The following is a 17,047-nucleotide window of genomic DNA, read 5'->3' as shown; positions in this document are numbered from 1 at the left end:
TGGGAAAGTATTCGAAGTTCTACCACAATCCTGGTTACCTTATACATCCAAACGCTAGGTATTCCTCCTTCTCTGGTGGTAACAAATCTTTTTAATAATAGGTGACAAAACTAGAAATGCTGTTATTAGAAAAAGAATATGTTTTGCAGTCTGGATCTCTCTAACTGTTTCATTCAAAGAAACGACAACATGCAAGTCAGCACAAGGGGCCACCTGCAAGAGCGGGTTAGGGACTACCACAAATATTTTGGACAAGTTGGAAAACATTTACAATCCACCTGGAAGGAATCCAAGACAATTCCCAACCACGAGGTCATCCTAAGAAAAAAAAAACCCCTATTTTGTCTCTTTTATCTTTCTTTTGTGAGGCTATCAAAATAAGACATCATCTTGAGTATTTTCTTCCTTTAAAGTTTTAGGGTACAGAGGAAGATCTGTGTCTGTGGTCAAAAGCTTCCACTGGCAATATTTATAAAACAGGAACTTCAGCATCTGATAATACTAGCAGTCTTATCTAAGCCACCATCTAGTTTCTGATGGTGAACAGCACCAGAACTCCCACGTGGTGTAAATCCAAAGAGAGGAAACTAGGGGGTGTCTGTATGCTTGTGTGTGGATACATATGTATCTACATACACATAAATATATATATCTCTCTCTCTCCCCAGTAAATTACTCATTCCATAACAGTCTGTAACTGGACTACGCCCTGAAATGAGGGCTCATATACTTTTTTCTGAATTAGTGTGGGCTATTCTCTCAATTATATACACTTCTATTCCCTTCCCGAATCCTATTACAATCTTGTTTAATGCCATCTCAGGAGGAAATTTTGTATATCGATAGTTACATAAAAATATATCACCTTAATCAGTCATATAAGTTGGCTTTCATTGCATTATGGTCTTGTATTACACAGAAATGTAAGTAATAATGCCCAACTTACTATTTCTGTATTATGCTATTACATTTCTGCAAGGCAATTCCCTCTCTCACCAGTCCTCATACTTCCTCTTTTGATCAGTTGTCATCACTCCTAATTCCCTTTATTTCTTCTGCTCAGATTTTTTAAGATTTGGTGATTAGTGGAACAGCAGTACTCTAGAGGCAAACATGAAACTGATTCATCAGATGGCATTTCCTACGGGTCATTTTTGCCAGATGTAAGAAGAGGCACCTCAATATCCCAGATTACATCCTAGATAACTACGGAATGGAAAGTATCAGGAACGGAACGTTTTCTGTTAAAATACTCTAGGCTTCAATTCCTCAACACAGTCCTCACAACGAACTTGCAGTTGTAAAATAAAACTCAGGAATATCATATTTTAAAACACCTTCATTCAATCACTTTGGCTAATATTTTGCCAGAGAATAACTTAATGATACTTAGTGCTTTTAAGTAGTGAGCATTCCCTAAGAGTTTAAGACAGAATGGTTTAAGTTTGATATTAGCAAAATTAAATGGTTTTGGATGTATCTTTCTTAGTGACTCCGTCTCATTAGCTAGCACTGTACACAAAGCAATGCTCTGCCTACTCAGGTTGTAATAAATAAATAAATGAAACAGGAATACAGAAATGGTGACAAAACAATTAGGTATTCTTGGAAGCAATGTGTTTTGCTTTAAATTAACTACTCTTTACATAAAGATAGTACTGCTTTTATTAAAAAAAATATTGCACTAGGTATGTCGCTATTTTTTTTATAGTTGTATATTAGATTCTAGGGGAACAGTGTTACACCCTCAGCACTAACCCGTCTTTGCTTGGAGCAGGTGACAGAAGGACAGTGTTTACACTTTAATACAATGTGCTAATTTGAAATAACTAAAAACCTGTTCAATACTTTAACAGCGTTCAAAGTTGCCATAGCATCCATAAATCAAACAATTAATAGATTATTTTTGTGCAATATAAAGAGAGAGGTTGCCTATGGCTACAACCTCATTTTGTATGCAAAATAGATAATTTTTTTAAAAAAATAAACAAAACAACGTAACAACTTTGCATACACAGGCACATATCTTTCTAGCAAGCCTTTTGAAGTTTGATCCTAGGTTTTACTGCATCCATAAGCAAACTGTGGAAAGGAAGCAGATGTTAAGAAAACTGCAATTAAAAATAGTCAGAGCTGATTCTCAATTTCTTGTCTGCACAGTTTCCTCGTCGCTACATACACAGCACAACCCCCCACTTCAGAATTCATTACACTGCGAAGGAAGACACCATTTAAAAAAAAAAAAAGTAATTTAAATTGTAATTGCTATTCTTGAACCAGGTGTGGTGAGCTCAGGAAGCATCCCCTGACCTTTTACACATGACATCCCTGGAAGGGATGCCAGGCAGGCAGCCAGCCGCGCTGCACCTCTGCTACGGGAAAACTCCGCAGCACGAGCACAATTAAGCAGCGGGTCTCTCCCGGAGCTGCCTTCCACCGAAACACAGACAGACCTATCGATCCATACCTTCGGAGCACCTAGGGAGGGAAGAGCAGAGGGTAACAAAGAGCCAGCCTGCTGCAGATACCTGCTACAGGAAAAGAACCGCTGCGGCAGGAAGAGAACCCGGCGGGGTCAGGCGAGCCATAGAGCTCGGCGTGCGGTGCTGGGCCTGCAGAGCCCCCTAGCCGCCCCGGCTCCGCGCCGGACCTCCGCGCCGGACAGCCGCCTGCCATGGCCAACGCGCGGCCGGTGCCCCGGGAGCCCCTGCGGTTTGCTGGTGGGGGACCATGCATTGCTCTTCGTAGGTGAGAATGAGTTCAGAGCTGCATGTGGGGAGAGGGAGAGCCTGGGCTTGGCAGATATTGCGAGGTGCATCCTCGAGGCTTCCTTGGGCATCTGAGCCATGCCCAAGACTTCAAAAGATTGCTTTTAATCTCGCGTAAGGGTAATTAAATGGATACGATGACGGGTATTGTTAAAGGCAAATCCCCAACAATCGTCTATACGTGTAAAAAAGACAAAGGCGGGCATTTTTCAGTTTCTTGTGGCTCCCTATCTTTCCGTTCAAGAAACACGGTTTTACCTTGCATCTCACTTACTTACGCATCTTAATTTTTAAGTTTCAGGAAAGAAGATTTAGGCACATGCTGCTGCCGTTTCATTTGTGCATTTTTAGATTTCTGAATGATTCACCAGAAACCACGGGGAGTGGATCAGCATGTAAATGTATCGCCCCTTTCTATCCCCAGGTTTTTCCAACATTCCTGAGTTTTCTGAATATTCACAGTACAATTCCAAACAAAGCCACTGTCAGCCTTATGGTTTCCGTATCCACCAAACATGCACACACAAGCTGCATACTGTTACCAGCCTATATGGGGCCAAGTAGATGAGTCTGTCAAACACACAGAAAGTTACAGCGTGCCTTACTTTTTCTGAATGATTGGTGGTTTTAATCTGTATCTACAAAAACCAGAGGGGGATCCGAGCCCGTCTCCCATCTGCCCACAGAACCATGGATTTGAGAAGGAAGCAGCTCCACACGGGAAGGCTTCACCTTGCAATGGTTTTTGCAAAGACACCAGAGTTTGATGTGCTGATCTGACGCCTGCTAGACATGTGGGCTTTGCAAATTAAGAAACACACAGAGACACAAAACACACATCAAGCAAGCCAATCAAGACATCCACAATAAAGACTTTCTTTTAAAGACAAAGAACTTCTCCCCTCAAAACCTCACCCCTGGCTATGCACTGAACTTTCCTATTGATGGTTAAGACACTACAAACAACCGTTGATGCTGGGATTTTGGTTACACTGAATCTGTAAGTGAGCTGAAATTAGGAAAATTCCTATTTCTCACAGCATAAGTCAGAATAACTAAACTGAAGTTACATGGATGTAAAAATCACCAAAATCAGAGCAGGGTCCATATCACAACAACGTATGTTTCTGCTGTCATACTCAGCAAGCAATTATTCCAAACCAAGTATTTCAGTTCAGTTACATATTTTAGCATCCCACAAGAAAGACAGCATTTTCCAGATTACAAACGTATACTTGTGGCCAAAGCTTTCAAAAGCATAGCTATTTAGAGATTATGTTCTGCAAAGCACGCAATTCCCTAAATTCCACTTAACTCAGAAGCTGAGTAGCTCATTAAGAGAGCCATCACCATGTCTTTTAAGGGAAAGCCAGTCTATATAATACAACTAAGAAGCAATGAGGGTAACGATCTGGGGTGGAGGACCAGTACTATAAACCTGGGAAGATCCCTGTACTCAATGTCTCCCCCAGGAGGATAATTAACCATGTTAGTAATAGCTTGCTACTAGTTATGTTACTAATAGGGGGAAAAAAACCCAACTCTGTAAATTAATCTTTAAAGAAAGTGAAACATGTATAAAACCTAAGTTGTCTGCTTTTCATTATAATTTGTCCTCAAATAAGAAGCCTACAAGATGGCTTTGCATGCATCAGGAAAATTTACAAATGTAGCACCTTCTGCTTGTTGATAAACACAGCAGGGATTATCAGCCCTCCTTCACAGAATGGTTTATATGTTAATAGGCCCACACTGGTGAATCATCTCATCTACCATTAGGTACTGCAAGTCTTTTCCCTTCTCATAAGAGTTCGGTGCCAACCACAACAATTGGTGGTGAAAACTGGAGAGCCTGTACGTATATTCAGTTCTCTCTATTTCAGTATTTCTGTCCTTAAAGAGAGAAAAGCAGTCATGTGATCTACTTTATTCTTCAAAATACCTTCCTAGCTCAGGCTTCCTTTTTGCCTGTTCCACTTCTCTTCCACATTCCTGTACAGTCCTATGATTTTCTCCTCTCCTGCTCTTATAAAAACTGGTGTTTCTCTCTTTCAGGTGGCTACACTTCCAGTCCCATTTGTAGTTGTTGCCCTGGTTGGCTTCTACTTTTTCTTTTCCTATGAAGAAGTGGTTCTTACAATAGGCAGCTTAGTTGGATGCTCCACCTTCTTTGCAGATATTATTACAAGTATCCAAGGCTCTTCAGAATGAAATGCCTGAACACCTGTAAAAACAGGCAGAAAAAACCACTAGTACTATGTGATCAGAGCTCTCAGCAAAGCTCCTGTGATTACTTCATGGAGCACTCGAGAACTGCCGCGTTACATGAACAAACAAGACTGTCTGCACAAAACGCCTGCAAGGACATGAACAACTATCACAGCGAGACAGTGAAAAAGACTGACCCACGTCTGCTTGATTCTTCTGCCTGCAAGTAAGTGATGGAGGTGAAGCTTCCCTTATACAGGCATCCTCCCCCCAAGGAAACTTTCTTTAAACTTATTTAACCAATCAATTTGGTAGGTTTCTAGATAGCAGAAATTTTGCCAAAAAACACAAAAAAGTGTAATTTTTTCATAGAGCACTATAACAGCTCCTACCAGGCAATATTAAACATAATAAAGACCTGTTAATAGTCTGCATTAACTAAACTGTATTTTATAAAAGCTTTCTTGAGCAACTAGCACCATTTAATAAAGATGAAATCTTTCCACTTGTTTTTTGGACTGTTTTAACAAATACCAAGATTCAAAAAACTACACAAATAAGTTATGCAAAAAATAATAAAAGAAAGCAAGTACTCCAAAATTTCTCCTGTAGGAATAACTCTGTACAGTTGTGCTAATTCTGTCTCAGGTTCTTCTCACCTAAATTTAGACAACTAAACATTAGTTTATTAGGCTAGCGATTCAGGTTTCCTCTCTTTCCAATGGAAATGAAGAGGTTCCTCCAGCAGCAATTCATCCTGCCCTGGGACTGGGCAGATGACCTTTCAGAGATTCCCATCTCTTACACTGATAGCAGAAAGAGTCCGGAGAACCTGGGTGAGACTAGACAGATAACTGTTCTGTGGGTACAGCTTACAGCGTAAAGATTGCAAATGGAAAGCATTTATTTCTACACTCTCCTTTACACTGCTAAGAAAGTAAAAACAAGACTTTCCTATCACAACTATTTCTCCTGTATTTCTCATCTACAATGCGACATAGTCTGCAAAGACCGTTCCAGCACAGACACAGCAGACTGACACACAAAGGCAACTTCGCAGTTTGTTGGTTTGGAAGAGTCCAGGATTTGCCCACCTTGCTTGTGTTCCCCTGTGCCACCCTCCAGGGGCAGTTTGTGCTTTCTGACCACCACCGTGGACAGCAAAAGTCTAAGACGTAAAGATTGGTTCTTAAGTAACTGCTAATCCTGACCGCTCTCAGATCCAAGTACTTAGCTAACTCAGGACCAAGGCTCAGATTTTTGATACTAAACTTCTCCAAGCTCTTAGAAGACTTCAAATACTTTTCTGAATCTGGACCAGCTATCAAAAGGGAAAAAGACCAAATGTAAAATTTAAGTTTTGGGTTTGTTACCAAAAATCTGATGTAGTAAACTGTGGTTATAATGATAACGGATTATCATACATTTTTTACTAAAAACTTCAAAGGTATTAGACACGACACACTTTAAAACTATCTAATGTATATGTAAGCCCTATAATACTTCAAGCTACTTTTAAAATTAAACAGATATATCTAAAGCAGATAGCAAATATGGTAACCAAAACTAAATACATTACCATCATTCTTCAATCAGTATTTACAGAAAGGACAGAATATATCATGCAAATTTTGGATCAGTACCAGCTCAGTAAAGCAAAGTTACAGTCTTTTAAACTTTTTATTTCCCTTGAAATTTCTGAGTAGCACTTCCAGAGAGTCAGAGTTAAAGGAAAAGAGTATGGCGATCCAGGTCATCTACTCTGGGTCATGAGGTTAGCACCAAGCTGCAGCCTGCTCAACACTTAAAACCGGTCTCCCTTTTCCTGATACGGTTCAAGAGCAGCTCGTGATAGCAAATTTCAATTTCTTTCAATCTCAGCTGTCATGTGGCTTTTGCTTCAGCCTGGTATGAGCTTCTAGAAATAAAGTAACTGCTCCTGGGATCAGCAACATGCAAGGATTAGTTTATCACAGCCTCACACCTACAGCATTCATGAAACACTGCTGGACCTTTCCAATAAGAGAGTTCATTTTATCCTCAAGTTATTTTCCCAGACTGACTCTTGCCCACTCTCTTTTTTACGTTTCCACTGGACAACTAATTGAAAACCCCAACCTTGTGGGTGTACTCTACCCATCTCCCTCTTTTGCCCCTGCAGAAACACAATTTTTTTCTATTAAAGAACGTAAGACAGAACACAGGCTAAGATGATAGACCCATATGATTCTGCTAACATGCCCTTGATGAAATATTCTCTGCTGGAGAAGCCTTATTTTGAAGAGTTTAGATGATCGCAGAGAATAAGCGTTACGAGCAAAAGCAGGAGGTACAAGAGCACTGCTTTTATGCCGTTACGACACTTATAAAATGGATGATGGAAATCATCTGAACAGAGTCAGTCATTGACAGAAAACCTTGAAGAAAATTCCGAGATAAAACTTGCTACAAGACTTGTTTAGGGAAAGGCCAACGTGAATTGGAATGTCTGGAAGGAATGATGGGATACAACAGTCATTAAATGAGGGAAAAGTTGAGATAACCTCTTCAAGAACATTGGGAGTGATTTCAGAATTAATTTCCACTATCCTAATCATGCAAGGGACCTTGAAGTGGGCATAAAGAGCTTACTTAACTTTTCTGTGTTTTATACCACGCGAAAAGTCCTGATGTAAAAGACTGAGATCCATTATGCTTATTTTTAGAAGGTGAATTCAAAGATTATGACATCAAAGCATCTTTTGAGAGGTGCACAAGCCTTTGCAGATAAATGTTTTCATCGTCTTTGTACCATTCAAGAGTAGTTCAGTAACAAAACTTTCTAAATGAGATGATGCCCTTCAATTTTTAATTAAAGCCATGCAAAATTAAAAATCTTTTGCAAACAGCTGTTTTATTGATGTAGACACCCAGGTGTTCACATATTCACGCCAAATTAACTTCCAAGAGCCCAAGTGTCAAATTTCCGTAGTTAGCACTGTACAGCCCACATTGTCCTGTCTGGTTCAACGGGTTGACAGGGTATTGTCGTAAATAAATGATCATTCTATTCAAAATATAAACTGTTCAAGACAGTGATAGTATATACAAATTAAAGTTGAACTGCCACAAATATTTTGATAAACTTAATTAAAAAAAACGTACAAGCAGACACCTTTCAAGTTCATCTTGATATAATTTCATAAGTATGAAAAGTTAAATATGTTGATATATTTTCCTTAGAAAGTACAATAGTTTTGATTTTGGGCAGAAATTAACCTTCTCTAAAATAACAACTTTTCCATAAGAACTTTCCAGATACCATTAAAAATCAAAATTAGACAAACTTCTATGTCAGCTTTACACTGGCAAAAACTTTATTTTTTAGTTTGTTGCTCATTATCGTGGATTGAGCTAAAAGATGGCAACTGCTTATCAATGGGTTTTGCAAAATGCCAGTTTCAGTGTATGCACTTCTGGAATAATATTTGCAAAATATTTTAATATTGAAAAGAGCAATTCTGAATGCACCAGCACTTGTTAAATTCCTCTCTGGAGAAATTATTAAATCAGCCTTTATTTTGTCCATATGAAGGAACAGAATTTTTTATAAGAATGCTCCTTATTCCTTAGGCACAGGATTTGGAAGAGTCCATCATTTCATCCTCCTGTAGAATGGGAACTGGACCACAATGGGGAAGAGAAATGAGATACGCAGGTTTTCCAAGACCTCATTAATTCTGGCTTTAATGGAAGATATACAAGTGTGCTGTATTTACGGTATTGGAATCTCATTCTTCACAGGTTCCATCAGTCATTCAAGCAGCCAGGAAGGATTCACTTCTCCCCACGTTCCTCAAGAATATCTTGGTGCATAAACTGGTTTTGGGATGGGGAGGGGAGATGAGGAAATTCACCCCTCAGACTTTGAACATTACAGACTGATACAATGCACTACACTGGTGCTACTATTTATTTTAAAATCTCACAGGAGTCTTTCTGGCACAGTTAAGATCAACCTCACTGTCAGACTTGGGATCAGGAAGGTATTTTCCTTCAAGCTAGATTGGCAAGTTGTGTTTCCTCTTTCCTTACTAACTCGCCTGGGGCAACTGACACTTTCCTGCATCATCCCTAAATTTTACCAAAAAAGTTCTCTGCTTCTGCAGGAATGGAGAATGTTGTCAATGCCGACAGCACGAGAGGCTTTCCATACCGTACAGGGACATGTGGGGCAACAACTGATGGAGACTTCTGGACCTACCACCTAGTGGATGATTAGCCAACCGACAGAGAAATGATTTTTCCCGAGGCCAATGAAGACGGTACTAACTTGACAATACTTTCTTGTTATTCCTTAGCGGGTAATTGGCAAGCTTAAGAAGAAAAAAGGCAATCATCTTTTTTTTTTTTTGTCGGTAATACCAGGTAACTTGACAGATCAATTGAGCATACGAAGGCAATGAGCAGGAAGAGATCACTAGACACTAGGACAGAGACTGCACAACCTTTCTGAGCAACCTGGTCCAACGCTTGACTGTCCTCATGGTGTAAAAGTATCTCCTTATGTCCACTAACATTTCAATTACTGGGAATGAAGTTTAATTTAAGATTTCTGAAGTTATTGTCTTACGTGCAGCCGCTTCCCTTTGAACTTCTTGCAGACAGCCAAAACCTCGATCCCCCAAAGACTTACGCATTAATGTAATATTTGTGAGCAATTCCACAAAATTCTTTGAGTTTGCTCGTAAATAAGTGCAAGTGTCTGAAAGACATGAGTCAGAGACAATTCAGTGATGATGTTCATTTCCACAACTGCGTCTCCAAACTCCAAACAACGTCTGTGCAACTCCTCCAGTTAGACCCTGAAGGTCAACTGTTCTGTTTAGCAACAACCAGTTTCACTGCAATCACAAGTTTCATGTTCTCTGAAATAAATTCAGCAAATTAAACTTCTCTCACATATAGGAATGGAAAACTTGAGCTAGTGTTCTCGTCTTTCTCAAGGCTGGAGAATGGGAAAACTTCTTCATCTTTGGGAAAAGGGAACTGGACAGCTCAGAGTCTTGTAGTGAGCTATGGACTCTTCCATGCAACTACAAATGTGACTTAACCTCATTCCTATCAGAAAGCTTTCAGTCAAAAGTTACATGCACGCAGGAAAGAGGACGTGACTCGTTGCACGGTTATTTTGAGCACTGCTTAAAAAGTTATTCCCCCTCAGTTACTTCACAAGCTACAAGGCGTGGGCCACAAAGAACCTTCCATTTGTTTAAAAGACGAAGTATTTCTCCCAGTGGATGAGTGTGCCCAGTGTACTTACAGAGCAAGCCGTGACAAGGAAGGACCAAGTCTCAGGATTAGCACGGCTAATGGTACCACACAATGGTTCCAGCCTGAGTAGCTAGGAACTGGATGAAACTGCCATCTTGACTCACTATGGTTTGACACGGACAATTGAAATAAATTTAAAAAGGGCAGCAAGACCATTGTGTTTTAAACAAGGAGACAGACAGTGCTGATGGATCCTAGTTAGCTATAAGTTTATTATTAAAGTGACGCCAAGACGCTTATGGAAATGATGCCTGGACACTCTCCTCAAGGAGAACTAAGAGAAAACTAAAGAAACCTTGAGAGGCAGCGTGGCTCAAAGGCCAGCGGGGACAGCGCTGCTCGCCGGCCTGGAGAGAGTGGGCAGCTGCGACGCAGCCGGCCGGGGGCCGCCTGTCCCCGGGCTGGAGGGGGCCCCGCACGCCGGCCCCGGCCGCTCGGCGCCTGGGGAGGCTGCGGGCCCCCGGCCCGGCGGGACCGCCCGTCAGGGCCCTGGACAGCGGCGGGAGCCGCGGCGCCTCGCACGCTGCATCCCCGCGGCCGGCGGCGCTCGGCGATGCCCGGCCCCGGCCCCCTCCCGCCCTGACCCCGCCCCTTGACCCCTCCCCTTTGACCTCCCCTCGCGCCCCCCACTCACCCTGGCGCGGGGGCCGGGCCCCTCCTCCTTGGCCTCCGCCATGTTGCGCCCCCCCTCAGCTGTCCCAGCCCGGGGCGAGGGGCCGGCGGTCACTCCCTCTCAGCCTTCCCCCCCCTTCGGGGGGCGCCGGGGGGAGGGTCCGCGGGGTGCCGGGGCCGGCCCCGCGCCGTGCTGCGGCAGGAGGGGGCTGGCGCGGGGGCCCGGCGGCTCCCTCAGGGCGGCGGGGGGGTCGGACCCGCCAGGCCGCGAGCCCTCTTAAAGCTGCAACGACAAGCCCAGCGCGGGGCCCCAGCGCGCATGCGCCGCGCGCCTGCGCACGGCCGCGCGTCCCCGCCTCCCGCCCCCCCCGGCGCAGGCGCACTGGGGCCTCCTCAGGGCCAGGCTGGGTGGCTCCCCCAGGGCGGCAGAGGCCGGGGGGGGCCGGGGACCGGGGAGCGGCCCAGCACGGGCACCCCCAGGCGGGCTCGGGGCAGGAGGTGCGAGGCTCGGCCCGGGACGTGTCAGGCCCTGGCGGGCCTCGACTGGCCCCATGGTGGCCACAGGGCCTGTGACCTCGTGGCATGGCCGCCAGGCCAGGTCTGTGGTGGTGACTGGCGGTGGTGACCCGCTGCGGCACTGCGGGCTGGCCGCGCCTCGCCTCGCCTCACACTCCGCCAGGCCGAGGTTCTCTGGCGTATCTGGCCATGACGCGGTGCTCCCGCCTCAGCGCTGCCAGGCCGCGGCACCCGCCTGATGGCGTGGCACCTCCATGGCGCGATGCTCGCACCGTGCTCCCCGGCATCCCGCTGGCCCCCGGGACACCCCGCCCTGTAGCCAGCACCCGTGGTGAGGCTGCCCTGGGGGATGGATCCAGTGATGCGGGGCAGACCAGGATTGTTGCGACTTCCCTTCAGCAGCGCTCCAGAAGTTGACACGTTGGACTCGCGGCCTTCCTGTTGGAGAGGGTATGTATTTGTTTATTCGACAGGATGCTCAACGCAGTACAAACCATAATTTAACGAAGTAACTGCGTTCCAAACCCAAAGCAATGGGAGGTTTTAACGTACCTTTCAGCCCAAGTCTGTTCACTTTTAATTTTATGCTGCCGTGGAGTCTAGAAGCGCTTCCTTCCTGTGCTGAATCTACTGCACAGTGGTTTTGAAGATGGCATGGAGTATTTGCAGGACATTCAGTTTGTTCCTTTTATTGGAATCAGCCTGAGAATATAGACCGATCTGGTTTTTGTTTGTTGTGCCTCTGCTGTATCACTCGTGAATGAACCATTATGTAATTTTTTAGTTAATTTAACATTTGTTGGTACAACTGTAAAACAGCCATGTTTTTAATGTTGGAACGGATGGTTTATATTTGACCGCATTTTTCCTCATCTGGTCTTGATCAAAAGTTCATATAAGGGTTGTTTCTACAGACTCTGAGGACGTAATCCCATGAAGATTTGCATATCTCTTTAACCTGAAATACCTGAGAGGTCACATTTCGGCTGCAAAAATCAGTGTAACCTTTCAAGGTTAAAACCTAAATATTTAAAGCTTTGTAATGTTGCCTGTCATTTTCATGCTTTCCAATAATTAAGACACTCAAAACGTTAGCAAGACATAGGCCTATTAAGAAAAAATTTGAAACTGTGCGTAAGATACAGATTGTTGCCTTTTTTGTTGTGAACAATGTCAAACATTACCGGCACCCACAAGCAGTTGATAAGAACAATGTGTTCCCTTCTCCTTACTACTTAAATAATCAAACTGCTAATTAAAAGTTCGTCTTAAAGAGAAATCTCCGCTTCCTAGCTTTATCTGATTTGCACAATTAAAGGGTGGTATTAAGCAGCAGCTGCATTTCAATGGTGAATGAAGTGATCCTTATATAAACACTGTCCTTCACCTGGCCTGAAATGCTAGATACATAATATTGGGATTCATTTAGGAAATCCTGTCAAGTCTCTCTTTAGAAATGACTGCATTCCAATTACAGTGAAATAATTAATGCAATAATTTAATAAGTTATGGATAATGCTTTTCACTTATACAATAATCCTCATCCTCAAGTATAAAATAATTCTAGTTGGTGAGTCGTTTTGGGAAATTTCTTAAAGAATTTGGGATTTTTTAATGACAAAAGATGTTATATGTAAACTGTGAGCTTGATGTGAAATTTAATAATTATTCAAAAAGTACTTTTATCCTTAGATAGCTACAGATGAAAAGAATGAATATTTTAATCTTTTTAATGGGCACAAAATATAGTAACAATAAAAGATTTTAATATGAATTAGTATTTATATCGGTATTGTTTTTGGAATAGCTAGAAATTCTAATATAGTCTAAATATAGGGCTGTCACATGTCAAGGTTCCCTCGGCCACGTCCACTAGTGCCCTGAGCAGGCGGCAGGACATATGGATGTTGTGCATAAATGGCCACTGTGCATGCACAGATTTCCCAAAAGCATGTGTGGAACAGCACAGATGTGCTGTGCATGTGCAGATCATCTGAACACGGAAAATGCACGTATTTCTGAAGGGGATTTTCTAGGAAGGCAGAAAATACAGAGATAGAGAGAAAAGAGGCAATAGCCCTCTTAGAATATAAATATTTATAAATTACCTAAACAATTAGTAACAATGTTGAGAAATCCAAGTATTCAGAAGTCAGGAGGAAGACCTTAAAAGATGAGATTGGTTTATGAATTAAGATCTTAAGGATAACAAACGTGCTTTTTCTTTTTGTCCTCTGGTTTCTGAGGTCTTACAGTGCACTGCCTTCACATTTTTAGGCTTAAGTTTAGAAAGTGTGTGTGTGGAAAGTTGTTTGGTTTAATTAAACCTATATTTTCATGTAATCACAACTTCAAATGCTCAGGCATTCAGAATAACCTCAAATACCATGAGACTTCCAGTAACGTCACAAGACTTGACAAAACTGTTATAACTTCTTGGGGCTACATTCCAAATTTCCATAGTATTTTATAAAATGAACATTTTATATAACTTGTTCAAGCATGCTAAGGGGAACAAGCATCTTTATGCCATTGCATGGTTCTCATAAGTAAATTAGGGAGTTGATGGAAATATTTGAACTTTCAACATGCAACTGAAAATGCTTTCGGACCACTAAACAAAATATTTTGTTAGAAATAGATCCTGTCATTAAAATAGATCATAATACAGCCATATGCTGTTGAAACCTATGCCTGATGGAAGGTTTGCTTAAGCTGATACTATGGACAGATGAGAGGGTGACAGTAAGTGTGGACCATTTAAAACTAGATCAACCCTGGTGTGTTCTGTAGATGTATCTCAGCCCGTTCTCTGAATAGGGCATTGGAACTAGTGCAGGATGTTTTCCAGCTTGTTCAGACCTGACTTTACTTTTGACTCTCAATGAACTGTATATGCACTAATGTGGCTAAAAAAGACAGTGTATAATATGTAGATAATGTGGTGATGACTAGTGCAGAACAGACCTAGATAAATGCCCGGATAAGGCAGAGAAAAGATAAGATTGTTCCACAGTATTGTTTTTGAATTGCTTTTTAATTTGCCCCTGGAGTGCCCATATTATAATCTGCTGCACAATTCTGCGTGAGACTATTCATCTTTAAAACAGTGACATTTAAAAAAGAAACCATGAAACTGCTTTCACATGCAGGCTGCAGTTCAATGAACTGGATGAATGATCTTTCCACATACCCACGGGCATGCACAGCTGAATATAGATCACCCAGAAAACCTGCCAGCCATACATATTGAGATCTGGGCACTCCTTCCTCCGTTCCAGCTCAGGTTCTCTTCAGAGAATTGCAATTGCAGGTGCTGACAGCACTGTTGCGTGTTTTGGGCCGAACAAAAATTAATAACAACCAATAATCTTGTTTCCTTTCCAGTGAGCTCAGTGAGCAACTAAATAGGACAGGCTTTGTAAGGTGGGCTGAGAAACATGGCTGTTGCATATGTTGTACCCACATCTGGGGCCCAAGGGAAGACTCAGAAGAACAATGTAGGATGTACTGTATAAAAATATGGGACTTTGGAGTTAGCAAAGCGTTATCTCTCCTGACTTCCAAGATACTGCATTAGGAAAGGCTGAACCAGCGCAGATTAGACCGGTGTAGCTATACTGGCAAGTCACTCCTGTACAAACACGCTTTCTGCTACTGACAACGTGCTATTGCCAGTGGAGTTTCCTGAGCAAAATCCAGAGATTCTTTCAGGTTGTCCTCAATCCTTCTGCAAATCCACCTTTTGCCAGGATAGCGTTTGGCCTCCAGTGGACATCGTGACACAAGGACCAGCATCTAGTCCAGACAACAGGCACGAGCCTTGTTAAGAGCAGCATGCCCATTCGCTTGGCATGTGACACCAAGGATGGAACCAGCACGGCACCGTGTGGTTGTGGGATAAGATAGCCTGAGAGCAGGGACAGAGTGATGAGAAAACAGAGGAAACAGAACTTGGAGAATTGGGGGAACGTGAGAGATGAAGGAAAGGAAGGCTTGGAGTTGAAATGTGGTGCTTTGGGCACTTCTTTGTCCTCATCGTCATGGGGGACTGAGACTGGATGTGATGAGAGGCCAGTTCTACCTCAAGTGTGGAGGGATGCACCAGGCAGTGCTAATGGGAGCGGGAGCTACAGCCTCCCTAAGTCCCAGTCCTCAGCACATCTGGCCTGGGTGCACAGAGAAGACCATGTTTAAAGCTCAGAGGAGGCTCTGTTGGAGAACGAGGTTGAGTCTGGTCTAGGCGAGACAAACTGGAGCCTGGCAGCTTTATTTCCTACTCTCCCTACTGGTCCCTTGAACCTAGAGGCACCTCTCCAGTGGAGCAGTGGTGTCATCTCTGGAGGAGATGAGCTGCCGGCAGCCTTTTCTGTCCCACAGATGTGCAGAACTGCTGAAACCTCTTAGTTTTAGGTGGCCCCGTACTGCAGACACTTCCCAGGCAGGGCTATAATGATGTAAGCAAAACCAGTGAATATTTCAGTGGAAAAACAATTGTTAGTGGAGTCTCCTCTTGGTGCCTGAGCAGACTGGGGGGACAGGCAGTCCCAGGGCCAGAAGCGAGGTGGGTTTCTCTCCCAGCTCTGGAGCTGCTCTGGCTTTGTCCCCCGGCACCAGGCGCATGGGGTGGCCGGCAGCAGGGCTGGCTCGCAAGGCGGGATTTGCATTTCCCTGGCACTGGTGATGTCAGGGGCCTGCCTCTGCGAGGTCCCCCGGGGCTGTGAGGACAAAGGGGAGCAGGAGGCTTGGAAACAACAAAGATCGAGGAAAGAGGGAAGCCAAGTTTTAAAAAGCGACGCATTCAGCATGCTTAGTCATAGATACACAAACGCAGGAGGGCTGGCAGAGGCCTATTTTCATCCTGAAACTCCCACTCACGTCCCAGACTTGCTGGGCTGTGTTTGCTGTTGAGATAACATCCCCTTCCCCCACCACCCACAGATTACTGAAGGAGCAGCCGTTGCAAAAGGGAAAAAAAAAAAAAAAAAAAGGCAGTTGCCTCGCTCTGCCTGCAGGAGAAATGTCAGGAAGTGTCTGATGGTGGGTGGGATGAAAGGAGGAAGCTGAACTCTAAAGAGAATATTCTAGCTCTGCTCGTGCAAACAAATGTCCCTCTGTATTTTGCTTGATAAGAACATCCAGGAGCAGGTCTTCCTGCGTGCAGGCAGGACGAGAGTGGAGTAGGCACACATCTCTGAGGGATTTGATTTGTACACGCTGCGTTATCCAAAGCACTCCATGAACTGGAGGGTGAAAAGATGTAAACAGCTAGGAAGAAATACAAGCGTCATCAATAATTAATAGTGTCTTTTTGTAATGAGAATGATCCAGTATTAATCATGAAGTTGATTTCTATTTGGATGGATTTGTGGGTGTATATGAAATTTGGACCAGGATTTAAGTCCAGTGCAAGCATGTTTTTCTTCTAATTACAATAATTATAAATCTATTCTGCATCTTCTTTTTAAGTCTAAATAACACAGGCTTTTGTTTCCATACATGCCAGACATCGGTTTTTGCGCACCAAATATGGCAGTTCTCAGATCCCCAAATCAAATCTGGTTATAAATACAAAGGAAATTGTTTTCATTCATTGTCTCTGTGCAACGCTGTGGAAATGAGAAAATAAG

The 17,047-nt window shown here is 43.2% G+C and overlaps 1 protein-coding gene across 5 annotated transcripts in view; it reads right to left on the bottom strand.

Annotated features, from left to right (window-relative positions):
• ZMYM4 (zinc finger MYM-type containing 4) overlaps positions 1–11,190 on the bottom strand; it is a 44,138-nt gene extending 32,948 nt beyond the window's left edge. For 2 of the 5 annotated variants that reach the window (XM_072884909.1, XM_072884908.1), the window contains exon 1: positions 10,924–11,183. In XM_072884909.1, the coding sequence (XP_072741010.1) occupies positions 10,924–10,965 (42 nt within the window). In that variant the 5' untranslated portion in view covers positions 10,966–11,183. Of the gene's footprint in view, positions 1–10,923 lie in introns of all 5 variants that reach the window. The other 3 variants (XM_072884910.1, XM_072884906.1, XM_072884907.1) reach the window with 3 other exon arrangements.
• Positions 11,191–17,047: the final 5,857 nt, after the last annotated feature.

The sequence above is a fragment of the Ciconia boyciana genome, chromosome 21, assembly GCF_034638445.1.
Source record: "Ciconia boyciana chromosome 21, ASM3463844v1, whole genome shotgun sequence".
Classification (NCBI taxonomy): Eukaryota; Metazoa; Chordata; class Aves; order Ciconiiformes; family Ciconiidae; genus Ciconia; species Ciconia boyciana.
Note: the sequence above shows the minus strand (reverse complement) of the source record. Positions and strands in the feature narration are given on the sequence as shown.